The 23,474-nt window shown below is 40.3% G+C and overlaps 1 protein-coding gene across 1 annotated transcript; it reads left to right on the forward strand.

Annotated features, from left to right (window-relative positions):
• Positions 1–5,853: 5,853 nt before the first annotated feature.
• LOC116051395 (protein Wnt-2b-A-like) lies at positions 5,854–17,005 on the forward strand. The gene is made up of 5 exons (XM_031301784.2): positions 5,854–6,512; positions 9,502–9,722; positions 10,565–10,842; positions 12,976–13,240; positions 15,954–17,005. The coding sequence occupies exons 1-5, from the start codon at positions 6,334–6,336 to the stop codon at positions 16,181–16,183; spliced, it is 1,173 nt and encodes a 390-aa protein (XP_031157644.1). The 5' UTR covers positions 5,854–6,333; the 3' UTR covers positions 16,184–17,005.
• Positions 17,006–23,474: the final 6,469 nt, after the last annotated feature.

Genomic DNA, 23,474 nt, shown 5'->3' on the forward strand with positions numbered 1-23,474 from the left:
CAGCTGTTAAATTTTTCGTTAATGCAGTTATCTAATCAACCAATCACACATGGCAGCTGCTTCAATGCATTTAGGGGTGTGGTCCTGGTCAAGACAATCTCCTGAACTCCAAACTGAATGTCAGAATGGGAAAGAAAGGTGATCTAAGCAACTTTGAGCGTGGCATGGTTGTTGGTGCCAGACGGGCTGGTTTGAGTATTTCACAATCTGCTCAGTTACTGGGATTTTCACGCACAACCATTTATAGGGTTTAAAAGAATGGTCTGAAAAAGGAAAAACATCCAGTATGATGCAGTCCTGGGGGGGCAAAAATGCCTTGTTGATGCTAGAGGTCAGAGGAGAATGGGCCGAGTGATTCAAGCTGTTAGAAGATCAACTTTGACTCAAGTAACCACTCGTTACAACCGAGGTATGCAGCAAAGCATTTGTGAAGCTACAACACGCGCAACCTTGAGGCGGATGGGCTACACCAGCAGAAGACCCCACCGGGTACCATTCATCTCCACTAAAAATAGGAAAATGAGGCTACAATTTGCACGAGCTCACCAAAATTGGACAGTTGAAGACTGGAAAAATGTTGTCTGGTCGAATGAGTCTCGATTTCTGTTGAGACATTCAGATGGTAGAGTCATAATTTGGCGTAAACAGAAAGAGAACATGGATCCGTCATGCCATGTTACCACTGTGCAGGCTGGTGGTGGTGGTGTAATGGTGTGGGGGATCCCTTTCGCCTTCAGAACTGCCTTAATTCTTTGTGTCATTGATTCAACAAGGTGCTGGAAGCATTCTTTAGAAATGTTGGCCCATATTAATAGGATAGGGTCAAACACAGTATTAGTATGGTGTTCCTAATAATCCTTTAGGTGAGTGTAAAGTAGTATTGTGTAGTACGGATATCTAGTGTTTAGTACTGTACAGCCAAAGAATGCCCTCTAGAGGTCAGTATTTGATAAGTAGCTTACAGTAGGCTGGGAAATGCAGATCCATGAATTATTCCTCAGATATCTGACATCTACTACCGTTTTCTCTCAAATATACAATAAACTGGATCTGTTTATCTTTTCTATTTCTTAATATTTAGTAGATTGTATCACCTATCTGTTAGCACAATAAAAGATAGCAGTGAAACTGCAGCAATAAGTAATTGTACATAAAACAACATAACGTCTTTTTAAAAATAGTAACAACAGTATTTAAAATTGGAAGAAAAAAAAGTTCATTGGAGATGCTATGAAAAATACAGACTGCATATATGAACAAAAGCTTACTTAGTACTGTATTGTTGGCTTTATTCTACTCTGGAAGAAAAGATTCAGCGACACTCACATGCATGATGTATTTTTTGTATGTATGTTTCATATTTCTGTATTTGTGTGTATGTGGTCTTTGACTAGATATGGATGCTCAAAAGAAGAATCTCAACTTTTACTCCCATTTGGTTGCCATTCGATAAGTTATGAAATCGTTAAGTGGACTGAATGTTATTTTTCGTCCTGTGTTGCTTCAACTATAAACAGTGCTCTAGTGGTGGTATGTTGTTTAAGTGATGCAACTTATGAGAGAAACTGAGTGGTAGTGAGTTTGCAATTGTGTAAGCACACAGAAAATACAGAAAATACAGAAAAACGCGTTTACTTGACAAATATCTTCTGTGTTCTATAATGTCACAGTATATATACTGTATACTGTAGTGACTGTCACACACACACACACACACACACACACACACACACACACACACACACACACACACACACACCAGCAGATATATGCAGAGCACACGCTGACTGGGCTTTCCGTCACACTAAATCCCCCTCTAGGTTGTTGGGGAAGGGTTGAATGGTTAACGGGACGGGTCACCTCTTCTCTGCTCAGCTCACCTAATTAACATTCCAGTGTAGGACAGCAGGGCCGCATCCCAAATCCAGCACAGGCATGCCTAGTCCTCCAGCAAAGCCCCATCTTTCTCAGCCTCCATAAACACAGGCTCAGGTTGATGAGCTGTGAGGGGCCACGTCCTCGCTGCTGTCCCTGCCAGCATGGCTGCTCACTCTACAGTACTCTACTCTAATGTTGTCCTCTGCTGGGAGACAAACCACAACACTGAGCAGAAGACATAATAGTCTGTATTTTAAAACCACACGTAATTGTTGTGAGAAAACCTCAGTCTATGATAGCTTGTACAGTATACATGTTCTGGTTTTTAAGCTTCTTTTTTGGCTTTGTTTGAGTAGTACTTATGCCTCTCATTCAAAACTTGGATGTCTTACATATCTGCGTCGCTGACCTGAAATGTATTTGTACGCATTAATATTTAAACATTGACTTAATATTCAAACTCGGATACAGGCTTAGGGGTGCATGACGTGGACAGAAAATGAATCCTTTTTAAAAACTTTTATTTAAATTTCATGGCAAAATGGATCTTGGCTCTCACCCTCTAGGATTCCACATGACAAGAATGGTACTAATTTACTTTTTTCCCCCTAAGAATAAAATTCAGAGCAGCAGATTTCTTTTTAAGTGTCCAACCTCAGAAAGTTGGCAAATCTTGTTTTTTTCCTGGAGAGGACGTTTATGATATTTTCTGTCGTTGCAATTTGTTCTGATGTAGATTTGTTGGATCTTTTCTCTGTACAGTCGTGTGAGACGTGCTTGTGATAAAGCACAATATATTATAAATATATAAATAAATGAACTTGGAACTTAAAAAGGATTGCTGCAGTCGCCACAGCTGCAGTCCCTCCTGGGTGGATCTGGTAAGTGCTGTACTTTATGACTGTGGTGCACATAAGCAGACATACAATAAGATACATGGTGTCATGGCTGCAGTGAAATGTAGTGTGAATGAGATGACAAAACTGAGGTCAAGGAGAGGGAGCACACAACTTGTCATGAGAACCACAAATTTACGATCTTCTCGTTTCAGACCTGTTGCACAAAAGCAAAATGCAGCACGTCAAGTCCTCCGTTTTCTTGTCTGTACCTGTGATGACTGCTGTCACTGCACTGGTCCCACAACAATGTCATAATCACTGTCGTCTGAACGCTCATCTGCATGTGCTGTGGCATGTAGTGGTCCAAGCTCTTTCTTATCCTTTTGCTTTCTTTTTCTTTTCTCCCATTCGTCCGCTCTTCTCCGTCCAAAATTAGCCCAGGCCATGAGATGGGCCTAGAATAGGAGCCCCGGCCCCCACACTGAGCCTCTTAAAGACCACAGCTGGAGCTGGCTCGAAGCGAGACAGAAGGACAGGGAGGGCCGGATGACAAGTGTTATCGCCACCATCACCTGCTCCCTGTAAAGCAATTTGTTATAGAGTTGTCACTGTAAAATCCATAGCTTGTCCTGGGGTAAAGAAAGACAGGGTCACATGTAATGAGGATCCAAATCCATAACTGAAGGACAAACAGCTGGTCCATGTTTGTCTATGTGGGTGATATAGAATAAGACAGGAGAATGTCAGAAAGGACACAGGTTTGAAGCCTACAAATCTTTATATTGTAAAGTACACATATTTATGTGCATTTATTTGTTGTTTAGGGGGGGAAAATGGGGAAACTATTTCATTATAAGAAAATGTGTAATTTAGAAAATCCTAGATGACAGTTTGCATTCACAAATACACTATTGCATTCTGTGCGGTGCTATTTTTAGGCAGCCACATTGTTACTGACCTTTAGGTAGGTCTCTAACTAACACCCCTGGATTTGCACTGATTAAAATGACCTCACACTCTCACATACTACATGCACATAGCGTCTTGTCTTGTCTTTCTCTACCTGCTGGACACACACAGCACAAAGTTGCAGGGATGCAAGCCAGAAGTGTCCTTGAGGTGGGTCATATGTTTCCACATTGGCTCGATGAGACAAACCTGTTTCTGGATCGGGACTGTTGATATGAGCTGAACTACAAACAGGCATTACAGGAGAGGTTCAAGTGCTTGGAGCAGGGAGGAAGATATTTACTCTCCCACCATGAGTCTTCCTGTACGGCATGAAGGCAACTTTTTAGAACTTATTAATCATTTCGGAAAAGGACTATATTGGGCCCCATGCCAAACTTGTGGAAACCAGGCCAGATATAAGCCAAGTCAAAAGTCATCCACTATGCAAAAGTAAGAGGCTACTTCCATGTGGAGTTGTCTCTTCAAACCTTTTGTTTTGTTTATTGATATAGTGTGATTTTATTATCGTTTGTTTTAATTACTGTCGCTTTCTGTGTGGACCCAGGAAGACTAGCGAACACTTTGGAAGCTAATGTTGATTTATATATAAATAAAGAATAAACCAGTGACAAGTGAAGTCTGGTTTGGGACATAAATTAATTACAAGGCCAAAGTATTTTCTCTGCCCTTTCTTACACTCAATGACAACTGGAGGAAATTTAAATTACATATGTATTTTGTGTGAAATATTTGCTTTACACAGAAACATTTGCTTATACTATATCTTCCAGTCCAATGTGATTCTCAGCTTTGAAGTAGACTTTTCCAGCTTCAGGGCTGTTGGGACCTCAGTCCAGACATCATGGATCTGGATTGGCCTTCTCCAGGACACTTGCCTCTTGTCTCTTCACCCTCTGTATGAATGGTATCCTTGAATTTTGCATCTTGTTTGTACTATGCATGTAGTCCTCTTTCCTGGTCTTCGTGGTAGAAAGGGGTTTGTGTGGTTCAAGTCCTACCAGTCTAAGTTCCACCTGGAAGTTGCTTGATGTCGTCAAAGAAACACATTTTTAAAGCAGTCTATTTACCCAATATTGTCAGTCTAGTGTAATTTGGCCATTATTAGTTCTGTCTTTTCTGTGCCTACGCCATCTATTGTATGCCTGTCCGTCCTGGAAGTAAAATCTCTCCTCTGTTGTTTAGTTTTTTTGCTGTTAAAGTGTTGGTTTATTTATTTTGGGTTATCCTTTCATCCAGGTGGTCTAAAGATAGTCTCATTTGTTGCACAGATTAACAAAAACGCTTTGAGGCAGATTTATTTTGGGCCTTTGGGCAACTTCTCGGGAAACAAGTTGTCTTGAACCAGTTAAAATCTTAGACATCACTAGTTAAGAGGGTTCCATGCAACAGCAGAAATGTTTTCATCTGTTTAATTCTGCAAGAGCATTGCATTGAGACCAATTATACTGGGCCAGCAGGTATATCAAACACTGTCTAAAATGCCCCCTGGGAAGGATTACCTATCTCTATGGAGACACTAAGTTCCTGTTTAATGAAGTGTCAAAGCATGAAAGCTTGACCACTCGTAGCTGAAGGTCTCCGAGCAAATAAACGTCTGCTCTACACTGATGACACAAACATCAGAAATTACCTACCTGTCTAATTTGTATTCATTGAAAACACCCATGTTTGGTCTGGTGTTTTCATTTATATCAACACTATTAATTATCTCGGTGAATACATTATTTATTTAACATGGTTGCCACAGGAGGCTTTTTGGTTCAGTTGCACAACTTCCAAACACTAAGTGTGTGGTTATAACCCAGTCCTTATTGGTCCAGAGTCATTTTAGAGAACTACTTAACTGAACTGTGCAAAATGCCACGGCATAACACAGTGAACAAGTCCGGAGGTAAATACTGTACAATTCTAATAGATATAAGATGACATGATAGGTGAGTGCAGGCACATATTATAGGAATATCAGTGGGTTAGGCTGGTTGTTCTGAAGTAGCAACAAGTATGTGGATCAGTAGATATCACAGGCAGGGGCTACTTTCCAAACTAAATATATACATCTCCTTTCCTGCTGTCTGTTGGTCTACATACAGCTATTTGTAATTTTCAGACAAAGGGGTGAGGGGTGGGGGGTGGAGGGAGGGGGGTCACAGACAGCTGACGCACCGGAGCGGAGCGCTGCGGTGCGCATCTTCATTCCCGGCTACAGGAGGAAAGGTGCGCACAATGTCTGTCCCATCCTCGGAAACGGTTCTTCCACTCGACTCGTATCTGACTTAAACGACTTTTCTTGCTTTCGCTACTGTAACACGTGTTACAGCATCGGATTCTGTGCTTTACGACCCGCAGCTGTGATATTAAATTCGGCGCGCAACAACTGAGGAGAAAAGGTGAATCTATCGCTAATAAAAGGCTTTTAGATACATCTAAGACGGAGGACTTATTCTGCCAACGCATTAATTACAATCTCCGATGCCAATGAAGATTATGGATGTACTGACAGGAAATCTGTATGGCATTATTAAATATTAACCGGTGGAGTTTGAAAGCACTTTTCCTCCTTGTGAAGCTCTTTAAGTTCTCCGATGATGGACGGCAGACAATCGTCAAGGACTTTCACACCTGATTGTGCAGCTTTTGCCAACACATGAAGGGAAGAAACATGTTTTGTCTGATGAAATTTCGCAGCTTATCAGACAGCAGCAGGGCTATGGGGATCAGACATGGGTCAAAAATCCAACATCACTCCAAACCCATCTCTAAAATATCCTTCTTTTTTATTTTGCTCCTGCTCATTTTCACACCAAGAGTGGATTCATCGTGGTGGTAAGTGAGAGTGCATTTTCTGATCTGATCATTTAGATCAGTTTTAATAACAGTTGATAGCATAGCCTATATAGGCTACATCCGTAAAACTAATAGCCAAAGTGAAGTTATAAATGCAAGCGTAGAAAAAGGTTGTGATGCATGACTAAAACTAAAATCAAAATGTTACTCTCCAGTTAACCATTTGCTCTTAGTTTTCCTATGTCAGGTATACAGATGGAAAATGCTCCCGTGAAAAAGGCAAAAAAGGGATACCCAACTTTCTTCTGCTTATTTGACATACATGATCTAAAACTTAATCTTGATAAAGGCATTCACATGATTTATTGCCAACAAACCTACAAAAATTAACTTAAACTCGGCTAGTCCAACACAAGGTACAGATTGGAACACTTTCATCTCAGTTCACCTCTGCATGAGAATTTGTGTTGCTGATGTAAAAGATAATGCTAATTAAAACATCAAAGTGAAACGTTCAGCACAGCAATGTGTGTCATGTGTTTATAAAGATTAATGGTGTTGGGGGGAATCACCCCTATCCATCCATCTTGCCCAGAGCAAGTGTAGCAGGTGCAGGCGCTGGTGCATGAATAAATGCCCCTTGATGATTTCTCTTGAGGTTTTAAATGCTCAGAGAAGGAAAAAAAAAAGCCCCCCCCCACCCTCTCCACCTTATCCCACCCACCTGAAATGGCTGTTCTCATGTGTCAAGTCACACTTACAGAAATTGTATTTGATGTGTACTTTATATTTAACCAACCACATTGAAGCACATCTAATTCTACGTTTTCCTCCTTTATCTTTGAATTATGGCTCTGCACCCCAAACCAATTAGCTTCAGCTTTACAGATGGATTTAGATTAAAAATGCACCCTTTGTAAATAATGTTATGAATGGTAATTTCCCAAGAGAGCTAAAAGTATATGCTATCCTATTTTCCATTGTGTCATTCCATTGCTGTCTTATGCAAATACATTGTGAAAAAAAACTGGGATTCAATTACTGGCAAATTCCAGAGAAAGAGAGCAAGACACAGAACAGGAGAGGCTTGGAAGCTTTGTGTCCAGATGATTAATACTTATTTAATCCTGCTTTGCATTGTTGGGGGGCCTATTTTTAACTATTGCAACAATTTAGATTGCTGCACAGGAACCCATTCCCTCTATTTCTATGTGTGTGTCCTCTTGGAGACAGTCAGGGGTCTTTTGGCACAGCCAGTATGTACGACACACAATAAACACAAGTAGTGCTTCTGCTCTGCTTTACTGCTCAGGCAGATAGTGGCAGTTAGAACAGGACTGGGACAGCCATAACGGGAGTGGAAACTGCCTGCTACGTCCGTTTCTGTCTCGGAGGCCAGGCGACACAAATGTGGCTGCGATTAGGGACTATAATGATATCCGGATGGAGAGTGGAGCGTGCAGGCTTAGAGAGGGAGGGAGGGAGGTAGGAGAGGGTGGGGGGCCTACGTCTGCATATGGTTGATCTGTGAGGCAGGGAGGGAAAGGCCTGAGTGGTCACTTGCACTGTAGATGACTGTCTTCATGTCCAATACCACCAGCATATGATCCGCCCTTTTAGGAGTTGCTACAAAAGAAAGGGATTATGTCTGAAAAGAGCAGGAAGCAAAGGCCTGTCACAGGGAAAGAAGTGTTTTTCACTGAACGTGAGGAATTTAATAATCTCTTCGACGTTCCTGAATATCTGAGTCTCAAGTAGGGGTATGGATGTGAAGAAAAACAGACATGCTAGTATAGCCGAGAGTCCAATCGGTAATCTCGATATAAAGGAAAAGTTTGACATTTTGGGAAATACGTGTATTCACTTTCTTGTTTGAGTTTCTGAGAATTGAGTTTGATGACAAGATTGATATGGCTCTTATATCCATATGCTAAATATGAAGCGCCAAACAGCAGCCGGCTAACAAACTTAGCATAAAGACTGGAACCAGCTAGCCTAGCTCTGTCCAAAAAATAACAAAATCTGCCCTACTATCATCTCTGGATCTTCACGTTGCGTCTTGTATGGGGCGGCTGTGGCTCAGGTGGTAGAGCGGTTGTCTCAATCGGAAGACACTGAACCCCGAATTGCTCCTGATGCTGTGCCATCGGTGTGTTAATGTGTATAAACGTTTATCTGATTATCTTGTATGGCAGCCTCGGCCAACAGTGTATGAATGTGTGTGTGAATGGTGCCTGTACTGTAAAAGCATCTGAATACTCATTTACGTAACTTTAGTTTAAGTTAAAGTTAGACTAGTTAAGACTAGAAAAGTGCTAGATAAATTCAGCCCATTTACATTTTTCTTTTTACATCTGTTTGTTTACTACAAAAACCAAAGTGTATAAAAGTGAAACTGACGCTTTACAGTGGGTTTAGGGATAGGAGGGTTATGGGCCTATGGGCTATGGGACTATTTCTTGGTTGGGACAAGGAACTGGTTCCAACCAAGAAGTTGAAGATATCGGGATTTTTTTTACGGATTCAATATCTCCCACTTCATCATTAGAATGACAAAAAAGTCAACAGACCAGTGGCAAAATGGCTGTAAAACCACCATTGCTGACAGTTACACTTAAATCAAATATTAATACAATTTATTGAGCTATTTAATATGAGATACACACTTGTTAATGAACCATTACAAATGCATAACACAGCAAAGGTACATGTAGCTAATTTAAGCTATTTATTGGCATGAACAAAAAGTTATCAGCAAGGGTAATCATCTAGCAATAATGCGTGAAAACTCCCAAATCACATTCTGCTGACACTGCGTGAATGCCACATAAGAGCAAGCTGAGATAACCCTGAAGACATCATTATGACATCATCATGAGACTTGACACAGCTCCTCCAGAGCCACAGAAGACAATACACCGTACCACATTACACAGGTCACGATGTAGGCTTGCATTATAAATAAACATCATGTGTAAAATTGGTAGGGTGCCCCTTTAACTTATCACGACCAATACTGTGTCTGCAGGTACATCGGAGCGCTGGGTGCTCGGGTGATCTGTGATAACATTCCCGGCCTGGTGAATAAGCAGCGGCAGCTGTGCCAGCGGCACCCGGACCTGATGCAGTCCATCGGTGAGGGAGCCAAAGAGTGGATCAAAGAGTGCCAGCACCAGTTCAGACACCACCGCTGGAACTGCAGCACGCTGGACCGGGACCACACTGTGTTTGGCAGGGTGATGCTGCGAAGTGAGTCTGCACATGTGTGACTGGGATTTCTATCTGTGTGGTTCTTTGTACGTGCGTGACAGTGGTTGTTTATGTCAGTGACACTCGAGTTAATCATCCTCGTAAATGTCAATGCTGTTACCAGATAAGCAGAGAATTAATAGGTGTCATTAAATCAACTTTGCTCAAGAATACAAACAGAAAGAGAAAGTTTTTTTTTTTTTTAACCTTCTCTGGAATAAGGGAAGATTGGGAAAGTGGATGTTCTCCGAAAACAAGTAGCAGATCTGGAGATCCACACTGGTGATGTATAAACAGTAATAGGAGATGTAAATATTTGGGTAGATGTTTCTGGCAGCCAGACAACGCTTTACTCCCTGACATATCGCCTGTGTTCTGCTTCATTGCATGAGCAGGAATGAGAACAGGAGGTGGGTGGGAAAGCCAGACCAAATAACCCCCAAAATCTCCTCTGGTCTGAAAGAAAAACACAGCCCAGTGACTGAGAAAGCTGCCATCTGTGCAAAATAAAAGGTGAAAGGAGAGTCGGCTGGACTGTGATGTTATAGCTCACATGCTGCTACCTCTGTCTGGACCATCCACCATAAATGGACTGATTTTCTGTGCTCCTGCTGTCTGGAATATACTGAAGAAAGACTGCTTTACTGAGCAGTAACACAGTGAACTCGGGCACTAAAAGAACAGCTTGATTCTTACCAAAAGAAAGCCACAAAAAAAAAAAAAAAACAGTTGCGGCATGGTTTCCGACTTTACAATACTAATTAAAAGTTTTGTTTTTCCATTGTAAACAAGAAATTTTCTGAAGAACTTAATTGCAACACCTCTCTTTCCTGTGCACCCAGGCAGCCGTGAGGCAGCGTTCGTGTACGCCATCTCGTCAGCAGGAGTGGTCTACGCCATTACCACGGCCTGCAGTCAGGGGGAGCTAAAGATCTGCAACTGCGACGGCCATAAGCGAGGGCAAGCTAGCGACGACAAGGGCAATTTTGACTGGGGTGGATGCAGTGATAACATCAACTATGGCATAAAATTTGCCAAGGCCTTCGTAGATGCTCGAGAGAGGATGGTGAAAGACGCTCGCGCACTGATGAACCTGCACAACAACCGGTGCGGTCGGATGGTGAGCAGCAGCTTTAATTTTAATGTTTAATTTTTAATTTCTAGACTTACTGTATAAGCCTGTGCCCTACTCTAAGAGACTATGAGAGACAAGAGCACATTTTACCACAATTTACTTCGTTATATTGAATAGATACTATCAATAATTTACAGAAAATGTTCCTTCAAGTAGGCATCCCAGTAAGCACACATACGCCGCTGCGACGTATGCAAAAGATCACTTCATCTGCGATATGACTTAGGTTTGATTTATACTAGGCCTGTAACAATTATTAAATAATTGTCTAACCGCAATTTTTTTTACATGCGGTTATTTTGTATAACCGCATGTAACCGCATTAGAGCTTTTTTTTTTTTTTATTGAGATTGGTCACACTATTGTTTGGATCCATCACACGCGTTTGCAATACCGGCGTAGCATCACCTATAACAGTAACGTTAGCTAGCCTATGATATTATGATTCCTACCAGAGGACGCCCCACCTGCAGTTGCAAGTCCAGTTGGCTTTTGAAGATTAGAAATTCACCGAAGCACCTTTACATGTGTTTAGCTAAGTAATGTAGTTAACGTTAGTCCGTCTGTGGTGTTTAATCTACTATGGTGCTTTATTAGTAACGTTACTGTAAATGACGATGCTGTAGCGGAAATGGCATTCATTAACATTATGCTGACATAGTTCCACAGGGATTTGTGCTTTTATTTTTCTAATCTGTACGGAACAACTTGTTTGCTAATTTTTGCTAAGGTCCTAAGGAGTAGGACTGTTGATGGTAATTGTTGATTTTGTTTAGATGTGCCAAATTGTAATTATATAAGTGATTATTGGTCGGAGTGTTTAGCTAAAGTTATACTAGCAATAGCTGTCACTTGTTGCCATAGCAACTCCAAACATTCTGGGCTGTAGCCGTATAAACAAAAGTATAATAAGTACCAAGAGGCGAAACTCGAACGTTGTGTTGCGTTGAGTCCAAGGTGGCGGAGCTGCACTCAATAGAACATTCCATTGCAACAAACGCACCCATGACCGAGCTGCAGCTTACAATGGAACGTTCTATTGAGTGCAGCTCCGCCATCTTGGACTGAATGCAACACAACGTTCTATTGAGTTTTGCCTCTTGGTGCTTCTATACTCTTTGGTATAAAGCCAGAGAAATTAAACACGCTGTTTTTTGTTTATGATTAATGCTTTGTTTTTTATTGACGGGAATAAATGTTCTATTTTCAATTTTTTTGTTCATTTAAGCAAAAAATACAATATTTTATGATAATAAAGAGGCGTGGTTTACTTCGTAGGCCGTGAACCTGCGTATCTGGGTCACATAACAGTGATATCTAACAAAAGATGTATCCTGGGATTCACATAACATTAGGATTAGACCAAAATAGACATTCCCAACAGGTTGTGTGTTCTATATCTCAATTAGGGCTGCAACTATCGATCATTTTTATAAGCGATTAATCTCCCAATTATTTTCTCACTTGACTGATTAATCATGTGGTCTATAAAACCTCAGAAAACCATGAAAAATGTATTTAAATGTCTTGTTTTATGAGACTAACAGTCTAAAATTCAAAGATGTTCAGTGCACAATAATTTCCACACTTAAGAAACTGGAGAACCAACAAATGTTTGGCACTTTTGCTTGAATAATGGCTTAAACGATTAAGCGATTATCAAAATAGTTGCTGATTAGATTTTGAGTGACTAATCAATTAAACGAGCGCTCCAATCACAATTTCCAGAAAATTCACTATTTCACAATATATGTAAATATCAATATTGCAATATAAAAGTAAATATACCATGAAAGAATGTTTTATCTATGTAGTCCACCGATGATCTCAAGTGATACATTTTTTAACTTTTAAGAGAAGAAGAGTAAAATATTCCTCTGGGTAAAGACAACACTCCTGGCAACAGGCAACAAAGTAAGAATCAAATCTCCCAACAGCATATATTATGAATTTGCTTTCATCAGTTGATTTAGTTTTAGGCTCAACGCAGACAAGCCAGGTTGTTTCAAAAAAGGCTTTGGAGCAACACAACTTAAAGTAAACTCCAGTCAGACTGAAGCAGGGCTGATCACACCTAGGCTACATCATATAGGCTTAACACCCTGACCTCTGCTCTAGGCAGTAAAGCGCTTTATGAAGCTGGAGTGCAAGTGTCATGGGGTCAGTGGCTCCTGTTCTCTGAGGACCTGCTGGCTGGCGATGTCAGACTTCAGGCGAACTGGAGACTACCTTCGCAAGAAGTACAACACAGCCATCGAGGTGACCATGAACCAAGACGGGACGGGCTTTATGGTGGCTGACAAGGACTTCCAGGGAAGCACCAAGAATGAGTTAGTGTATGTCGAGAACTCACCAGATTACTGTCTCACAGACCGCTCAGCAGGTGAGTGAATGAATAAAGAATTAGTTTTTTTGTATGATCATGCTTTTTAAAAAGTGGAACAATCAGGAGCTCCTCGCAAAGAGTGAAAAATGTGAATTGATAATTTAGATGCACATGAATAAAGAGTGGGACATAAAGACTAAGACAATAGTGGCTGTAAATGTACATGATGATACACTACACATTCTCAGCTCAGTGGTCTTTTTCACTTTTGAATCATGATCATAGTTTTCACAGTCAGTTCACACACACACACACACACACACACACACACACACACAGAGATTGATTGAGATATTTGTAAGCTTAGAAATCCAATTCATATGTATCTGCCCATATGTATTTTGTTACTTAAACAGATAACATAAACAAACAATGCTGGATTAAGAACCGTTACGTTTGTTTAGTAAGAATTGTGACCAAGATATGTACTGAGCGGGACATTTTACAGTCGAAAAATAAACTTGTCAGTTCTCTGGTGGACAAACTATGTAATGGTGTCAACTGTTACTAAATTACTTTTTTTCTCCCTTATTGGCCAACATATAGGATAAGCCAATATCACCAAATATTAGCCTGGTTGATTTATTGCTAGGGCTCTACTTTTGAGATTCCCACCAGGATTCTGCCACCACCCCAAAACATCATAGGTTATCTGGTTTATGGCCCTTAAAGCACCAACAAATGTTTAGCTGATAAACTCAACAACAATCTCTCTTAACCAACATGATGTCCCAGGTACAGACCTTGCTATGAACAACTTTCATTTAAAACTATTGTATGTGGAAAAGATGTCACAAGGATTGTATCGGGGCATACATTGGCTAACATTAAACTGATACTAGATCCGACTCGGCATCGACACATACCCAATATTCAAAGGACTTTGATCGGAATCTGGGCCAAAAAGACTTGATCGGTACATCCCTAGTATGTGGAATACTTCATAACTAAGATGTACCTATATTTTGTTCATCAGCAAAATAATGTCAATCTAAATTCTGAGATTCAGTGAAGCATTTTTGTGTAAAATAATGAAATTGTTTTCAATATAAAATATTGCAACACCAAATGTCCAATTGAGTATATTGTTAAACAGGTGGTTGGTCCTGTGTCACTTAAAAAATCTATGAGAATAAGAGACTCGTCTACTGAAGGCTTGCATTCTTTCACAGCTTAACATTCAATGGTTTGACCTTTAACATCTCATTTAATTCCTAGTGTTTGCTTTACCTTGTTAAACTCAGTCTCTCTCCTCCAATCCAGCCCCTCCAATAGAGCGTGAAGGAGTTCACTAGCTCACTGTTAATATGTTAGGTAAGTAGTAGGCTAGTGCATATGTGCAGGGGACATGATGGTACTTCGAGATTCTCCCACTCCTCCCTGCTGTTAGCTTGGTGTGTGTTCACTTAAAGGAAAGGCTGTCTTTCCTTGTTAAAATGTGATCTTAAAAGGAGCTTATGACCCTCCTCGCCACTAATCTCCATTGTATAGGAATTCATAGCCTAAGGATACATGCAGACTTATTTTTCAAATCCTTCCTTTGGTCAGTATAAGGCTCCACTCCCTAGAGCCTGAAGGGAATATCTCCTCTTATCCTTTTCTCTTTACTTCAGGGATGCTCTGTTATTAGACATGGCATCTGATTTTAGGCTTAGATTTCACACTTGAGTACATCACCTTTGTGTTTGTCTCTGAGACTATTCTGTCAGCGTGTTTGTAAGCCAATACCGTGCCAGAGTTTGGAGTTTCAGTTTTCAGCATCAAAATATTCACTGGTGTTCAGAGGTGGTCAACTGCCAATATTAGCGTTAGTACAGTATGTCAATAACTGGAGGTTTTCCAAAATGCAATAAAGTTGAGCTGATATGTGACTCGGAGTAACAACCACTGAAGAAGAGTTACTCAAGACTTAATTTGGTTACTGTAATAGGAAAGGTACATGTTGTTAACACATAAAAAATAGAGATGCAATTCCTTTAAAGCTGCACTCATCAATAATTTTATAGTATCACTGGATCAAATAACTATGTGTAGTTAGAACTATTACCCAAAACTCCTGTCCCCCTCAGCTCTACAGAGCGTTATAGCCAGGGTGCGATTTGTGAAGAAAGCAGAGGGGGGGGGGTTTGATTATGCACAACAAAACAAAACATGCAAGAATTAAATCCACCCTTCCAATACCATGGATATAGTGCCACTCGGCCAGCCATGCCAAAACACTCATGCACTTCCAATGGAAAATAAACTCAAAATGTATTAGCACAACATTATGTCAACATAAAACACAGCGCTTTCAGTTCACTATGTGCCGAACACAAAATACTTTCACCCAGGAAACGCTTGTTCGTTCCTCTGGAGTGTTTTAATCCAAATCCGATCTTTTTCCTAAACTTAACTAGTTGTTTTGGTGCCTAAACTTAACTGTCATCGCTGCATGATGCTAACTTTTTCTGGCTTAACTCAACTACCATGGCCCCTGAAAGGACCGTCATCTGGCGGTGCCTGTAGCCAGCTCGCAGTCAACTATTGGGGGCTAAACTGCCGCCGCTCCATAGCGCCTAAATACAACCAGCAACTGCCGCTCGGCTTTTATCGTTCTATGGCACTGTAGACTGTTCACGTTACAGCGCTTTATTTAGTTTAAATGATTAAATGATTAGATAACTATGATTTTTTTCCCTCTCACGCTAATATATACATTTCTTTACAGGCTCCTTGGGCACAGCAGGCAGAGTGTGCAACAAGTCCTCCAGAGGCACGGACGGCTGTGAGGTCATGTGCTGTGGGCGGGGCTACGACACCATGCGTGTCAAACGTGTCACCAAGTGCGAGTGCAAGTTCAAGTGGTGCTGCGCTGTGGAGTGCAAAGACTGCGAGGACTTGGTGGATGTTCACACCTGCAAGCCTCACAAGCGACCCGATTGGCTGGACATAACCTAACACGGAGACCTGACCAATCACAAGTCACCACTGACTCAATAACCTGCGTGCTAATGACTGCATTTTGTTATGGGATATATAAATGGGATCTCTTAACTGTAATACCTCTGGCTTATTTTTGATCCTTTGACACTTCTGGAAGCAGAGACTTCACAGATCTTGATGCTAAACTGGAAATTAGGCCCAGTTACTGATCGTGCTGCTTTAATAAGTGTTTCTGAGAACAATTTGTTGAGCTTTTTTAAGACAAACTTTGAATCTTTGATACAAAATGGCTGAATATTGTTTTATTCTGTTGTAAATACACCCTTCAGTGTTTCCCCTAGGTTGACTGCTTTAGTCTGGTGGCTGGGTTGGTGGGAGGGGGTGCTACCACCACACCAAATTCTGTTCTCAATTTAATACTTTAAAGTTTCTTTAAATATTTATTACTAGTTTTAGTTGAGTGTAGTTTTTGTTTAGTAACTTTTCGAAATTCACATTAACCATTCTTCACATCGGCATGAATTAGATCCACCGCACAGCACTTATTTAAAAAGAAAATATGTCACTTTTAAAGCTGGTTCGCCTGTTACTCCTGTTATTTCCTTACAAGCAATGTAGCATTTAAAAGGCTATTTTTTAAACAGAGACTGGCGCAGTGCTCACTCCCCTCCAGCAAACTTCACAGAGAACAATGAGGGCAAAACAGCATCCCTGATCTGTTTTAACTGAATATTCTCTGGTTCAGCTCAGCTAAAAACACAAAAACACTGAATCCGTCAGCACGTTAGCGTGTCACCGGTAGGCTACCGACAACGTTTCAACTGACTTTAGCACTGGACTGTCCTGCTGTTACAGACGGCTTAACTAACCACAGACGGTTGCCTTGTTCATGGACTCATGGCGGTACAGTTAATGGCAGTTCGTGCTGCAGAATGAATATATAGGGGAAACACAATGGATTTTTGGTGAGGTATTTTGGCATTAAAAAAAAAAGTTTTTTCAGGCCTGGCGGAGTTTCCCGTTGGCCTTGTGGCCCAAAGGGCTGACACAATTATAGTGGAAAAACTGCCCTTGTTTGAAGCAGAGATGTGTAAATTTAGTAATGCCTGCTTGTTTTACAGTATCTAAAGACTGTGTGAGAACATGACATACTTCTCATACTGATGATCATAATAGCAATAATATTTAGCCTGAAGAGAGATACGTAAAGAAAGAAAAATGTAATATTGCAAAAACCCTGACATTGTATCATTTAAAATGATATTAAGTATGCTACTGCAACAAATAATTTTAAATACAAAAGACAGTTGCTGCTAATGAGTGCAACTCTAACGAACTAGTTTCTATTAGAATAAGATCAGACAATCGCACTGTGAACCGGAAAGAACCGCAAACAGGAGAACAAGCAAGGACTTTCAGTTAATGTAAAGTTGCGGGAAACTTGCAGCAAAGCTGAATTTTGGCAGGTTCCCAGTCATATGGACTTTGGACTATTGTCTGACAGGGTTACATTTCTCATACAGTATGCCACGTCATGTCATTTCTACCTCTGGTTCTTTGTTTTTGCTTCCCATGTTTTGAGTCAATACCACACCGACGGCTTAAAGCAATTGTCCTTAGGCTGCGTTCAGACAGACAACAGCACTGCGTAAAAACAAACAGTCCCCCTCATACATTTCAATTAGGCTATTGCGGCAAACAATGTGAAAACATTGCAGCAACACAAGGCACTGTGTAGGCCAATCAAGTACATGCATTTGATGTAGATGACTTACTTTAACGTGAATGCAGAAATTCTACTGCAGACCTGATGACTGTCGAAGGACGACCAAATGATTTTCGATGTGACGACTTTCCGAAGTTGTCAAATCCAGTGTCATAATATTACAAACTGCTGTGCAATGACTCGGTGCCTGATACATTCTTCAAACTCATAGATTTACTATCATGACCACCTCATATCATCAGTACCATAAACAACATGCCCCCACCAATGCAACGGTTTTTGACCTGAACACCCGGTTAACCATCACGCCTGCAGCCTTTGTTGTTTGCCAAGATTTACCTACTGCCAGTTTCTCTTGGTCATAGTTGTTAAGTGTTAAGACAGTTAACTCCAGAAGATTATTTTTTGGGGCATTTGAGGCCTTTATTTTCATAGGACAGATGGAGACATGAAATGGGAGAGAGAGGGGGAATACAGCAAAACGTCGAACCCGCGGCCGCTGCGTCGAGGAGTAAACCTCTATATATGTGCGCCCGCTCTACCAACTGAGCTAACCAGGCCACCTATGTTTTTGTTTTTTTAATCTTTCAAACCTTTATCAGATGCAACTTTTTTTGTTTTGTTTCGGTTAAAAAAAAACCATCCCTATCCTGCATTGTTTAAGTTAGCTTTTAAAGCTATGGATCACTGATTGTGAGACACATTTACTTATTTTTAAGATGGTAGCGCACCCAGTGCTTTCCCCTTGGATCAATGTCCAGGAGCTTCATGCTTAGGTAATTATGTTTTCTTTTACCTGCTGGGTCTCAGTTGGTGAACTGAAACTTTACTGATCTGAAAAAACATTCTGTTAATGTGATGCAGGTAAATGATGTCTCATTTTTAATTAGCCTCACTGTCATTACCTCCAGCTTTAACAGACGCCACAGCTGTTAATGCTGCTGATAATGCAATGCTACTTCCATCAAAGTAGAAGGGCTTAGAATGTACATTAAAAAACATGTATATGCTGCTATATTGTCATAGATCATAACTAAAACTGAACAGAAAGATATATACTGTAAATCTGAAGATCCTAATTACACAGAAACAATTAAAACAAAGTTTCTGTTCTGTACAAGGTCATGTTGCCATTTTAAACTAAAGTTATTATATAAATTTTGTTTCCAGTGTATGCCTCTCAGTGGTGAGCTTAAGGTTGTAAGTGCAGTCTTCATTGCAAAGGCCAGTACAGCATGTTTCTCCTGTCATCATATTGTGACAGACCACTTTTACAATGCAATCTTATGCAACTGTGCTTTCAGTCCTTTGTGCACATATTCACTGGCTCGGACTAGTTTGTGAGAAGTGAAGTATTTCATGAAATTGGGCCAAGACATTGCAGAAAGAGCAGTGAAGTAGCTACGGACCCTGAATTTGACTTTTCAACATCTGGTAATGCAGCCAGACGCATGCTAGGCCATTGGAGACACAACCCTCAAAGGGGTTTATAGATCTAAATGAATCTGACAACAAGCTGTGGATGCTGGGAGTCAACAAATTTTTTCAAGTCCACGTAATGAGGAAGGGAGCCAACGCAAAGTGCTTTGAACAAGGCCAAATGACACACCATGTCAAACGTTCACAAGTCAAAAGTTAATTGCAAACAAAGGAGCCTGTTTTGAATGTAAATGAAGAGCACGTTGGCTGTGTTTTTCTTAAAGATTAGAAAGGTGAGAGCTGATAACATACAGTGGGGGCCGACCTGGGCCTGCGCTGCTCTGGCCCTCAAAAGTTCATATTTCCATTCCCCAGTTCTACTGACAGCAGAAAACTGACAATTTCAGTCCGCTATGAAATTTAACATTTTAATCCTGAAACCACATTGGAAACCACTGGGCCTGCACTGATCTGTACTATGGATTTGGATTGGTTGAGGGTGAATGTCGTAGTTACTGTTGCCTATGTGAGGTCACTTAGGTCTATTCACAACTTTGATATCCCGTTTAAATGTTTTAAATTTTCAGATGTACTGCAGTTAGCCTACATTTCAGCCAACCAAAAAATATGTGTAATTGTTACTGATACCATAAATGTTTGACTGTTCAATTAAGGCTGATGCCACATTTTACATCCAAGTCAATGTTTTCCTCTGTCAGTGTTTGGTGCAACAGTGTCCTAGTTTGTATTACTGTCTCTGGAAGTATTTTCACCTTTGTATTGCAGGTCCCAAAATACCTTACTGGCTCTATATTAAACCTTGTTGATCCACTCCCTCTGTCACTCCTATTAGAGGTCTTCCGTCCCCTTCCAGCTTATATGGTCTCATGTGTTTTTTAGCAGCCAACCAACATCCAACCAAGTGTGTTGGTGTTTTAAAGTTCAGTCAGCTCAATGTCAGGATATTCCAGAGTATATTTTCCAGAAACGTAACTGGACTGGCAGATAATGGGCGTAGATAGTAACATAATTTACATCACAAAACATATCCAAACATTATCTTTAAGGAATCTTAAAATTAAAATAAAATCCTTATAAAGTACATTTCCATCCAACAATTAGCTAAGCTGTACGTACACAGATAGTAGATTAATAACACTTTGCTGATCTCAAAATCTGCCATAGTATCCGTGCCACTTTGTCCCCCACATTGTGTGATCCAGTTTAACTCTGTAAAAATAACAGGAGTGGCATCGCAGGCATTCTCTTCCATCATGGTGATATCAAATAGGCATCTCAATTTGACAACATTTCAGAGCTAAATTTGGCCCAAGGGAGAGTATGGTCCACACAGATGTTCCATCTTCAGGGAAACCAGGAGAGAGAAATGTTGTTATCCATGCTTTTACATTATGAGTCAAAAATGATTCAGTATTGTGCAAGTTCATACTAAACATAATTCTCATTGAAACACTGTGCTCCATCTAATCATATGATTAATATCTATAAAGTACAGCAATATGGGAAATATGTTGATATACATTCCCTACTGAAGGGAGCTGGAATTGTTGCTCTCTACACTATTTAGGAAAAGTGTTGAAAATCTGTCCCAGTAGTTTCAGTGTTTTTCTTGGAAGAGAAGATGCCCCTTATGACCCTATCAGCAGTAATTGAGCTTTATGTGGACATGAAATTGGACTTGACAATAGCTGCTATGTAGTGTATTTATTGTCCTTGCCAAGTGACATCATACACATTTGTTACTGGGAGAATCCAGCTATAAATCTCACATACAGTATGTTTCTATAGCATTGACAAAAGAAAATACTCCCACAAACAGACTAAAGTAAATGATCTTCTTACAGCAAGATCATTATATTGTACATACAATAAATGTAGTAATGTAGTGTACTTCTCAAGCATACAGGGGCACACTGATATTGACGCCCATGTTAAATGAGCAAATGCATAATCCTTAACTTCATTCAGCCAACTCACATGCAGTGGATTTATTATGGTCATACAAAACTGATATTTGGCATCAAGATGCTGATTCACTCCCCACAACCATACACCAAGACCAGCACAGCAGACTGTGGAGTGGTGATAAATGCTTCCCATAAGAGCCACATTAGAGTCTGATACCAGCCACTATGTGAAATCTATTTTATATAGGCCATATGCCTACTTTCCTGCTTGGCACGAGAGACCATGAAGGGAATAAATTATGTTGTGAACTGAGGGAAGTAGCTAAATCCACCAACAACCCACTTGATGGCTATGCAGGCTTTGCATATGAAACTGCAAAAAGATAATGGCGTGAGCAGACAATGTCGTCTTGTGAAATGGCATTCATGTACATGTATAAAACATTATGGCTGTTGACTTGAGTGTTGCAGATGCATAAACTAAGTACAGGAGCCCAAGCATATATAATTTGTATAGCTTAACTACTCCACTAAACCAAAAACAGCATTATGTTAGCATGTAAGCTTCTAAATGAAGTACGACATTTGCAACAAGTGGATTAGGAAGTGTTAGCAAACGAGCAGTGTTAGCAGCAGGCTAGATCAAACATCAAACCAGTGGGCAGGGCACTGACAGTTTAAATAGCCCGCCCTATCACAAAGGTGTGTGCTTGATTTGTGTTTGGTATAATATGTCATAGTCATAATAATAATAATAATAATAATAATAATAATAATAATAATAATACCTAAAATACTTTTATACAGATTTTTTCAAAACATATAGTGTTTTAAATGGTAGGACCAGGACTGAAACATTTCAGGACAAATAGAAATACCAGACAATTAAAACAATACCAAAATAAAATGCCCAACATAATATAAGATAAAAGCAATAACAGACAAGTGTACGTCTGCCTGAACTAGCTCAAAATCACTCTATTTGGACATGGATGGCCTCTCAAATAATGTCACCTCCCTGGCAGTTTTCCATGACCCAGTCATTGCAGTCTTTCAGTTTCATAACTGTTAGCTGATTATTAACTCACTGGGTGGTCATCAGGGGACTAAACCCAACTAGATGAAATATCTCATACTGTCATAATTACACAGCTCATTCTTGTAAGGATCAATCTTGTGGGCTACACATTTGAACAGACGAATTTAAACAGACCAATGGGCAGAAATAACACAACTATGTGAGAATTGTTTTTTTATACTGGAGGCAGATGTTTTAGGAGATTAGTCCAACACTGTATGAAACCTTCAGGGACACACTTGGCAAAGATCCCAGGCCTCAAGAGTTCATTAATTCATGGTGCTGGTGAGCTCAGTGGGCTGGCAGCATGGCATTACCACATAAAAACTTTTTTTTTAGTGGGTCAACTGGGTCAAAGTGTTTGCGTGTCTGTATGGGACATAATTTCCCACCTGCGAGGCTTTCCCACACAAGTATATATGCTCCAAATCATCATTTTAGCATTTAATTTTTCTTACAAACCCTACTGGCTATGGTCAAATGTTGTAAATGTCCTAAACATCTCTTATCATTAAGGACACAAAGAGATAAAATGAAACTTAATTAAAATACTCTCTGCCTACACCACATATTTGTTGTTATCATGTTTACCCTGTATTTTATGTCTTTTTTGCTGTTACCCTGACAATGATGCACTCCGGAGGTCAGCAAACAATTCATGTTTCAACAAGGAGCATGAAACCGCGCTCTGGCACTGAGAGCAAACACTTGAGCACCCGTCAACAGTCATCGACAGCGATTTTCATTACTGCTGCTCGCCACTTGAGCGTGAGTGTATGGAGTATGATTATGGCACCAATGGTTCACTGGGAACATGCCACATAAAAGCATCTGCTGATGGTGGTGGAGTGGTGTAATCATAATGACGGCTCTTGGCTTTATATAGTCCAGGAGAAGCGGCAGGGTGGCAGAGTGAGTATTTTGTCCTTAAACAAGATACTAACTCCCTATCAATACAGATGGGATTTTAAAATACGAAGGGGAATTGCATCCACTGTGCAAAAGGAAAGTATTTAAATATGTGTCCCACTTTATGTTGAAAATTGTTTTTGAACATACCAAAATTTGCTTAACAGCCCTGTTTGTCTTGTCTAAACAGGTACTTGCAACTAAAGTGACATATTCAGTATGTACACATTCATTTAAAAAATACGA

This window comes from Sander lucioperca, chromosome 6 (assembly GCF_008315115.2).
Source record: "Sander lucioperca isolate FBNREF2018 chromosome 6, SLUC_FBN_1.2, whole genome shotgun sequence".
Taxonomy (NCBI): domain Eukaryota; kingdom Metazoa; phylum Chordata; class Actinopteri; order Perciformes; family Percidae; genus Sander; species Sander lucioperca.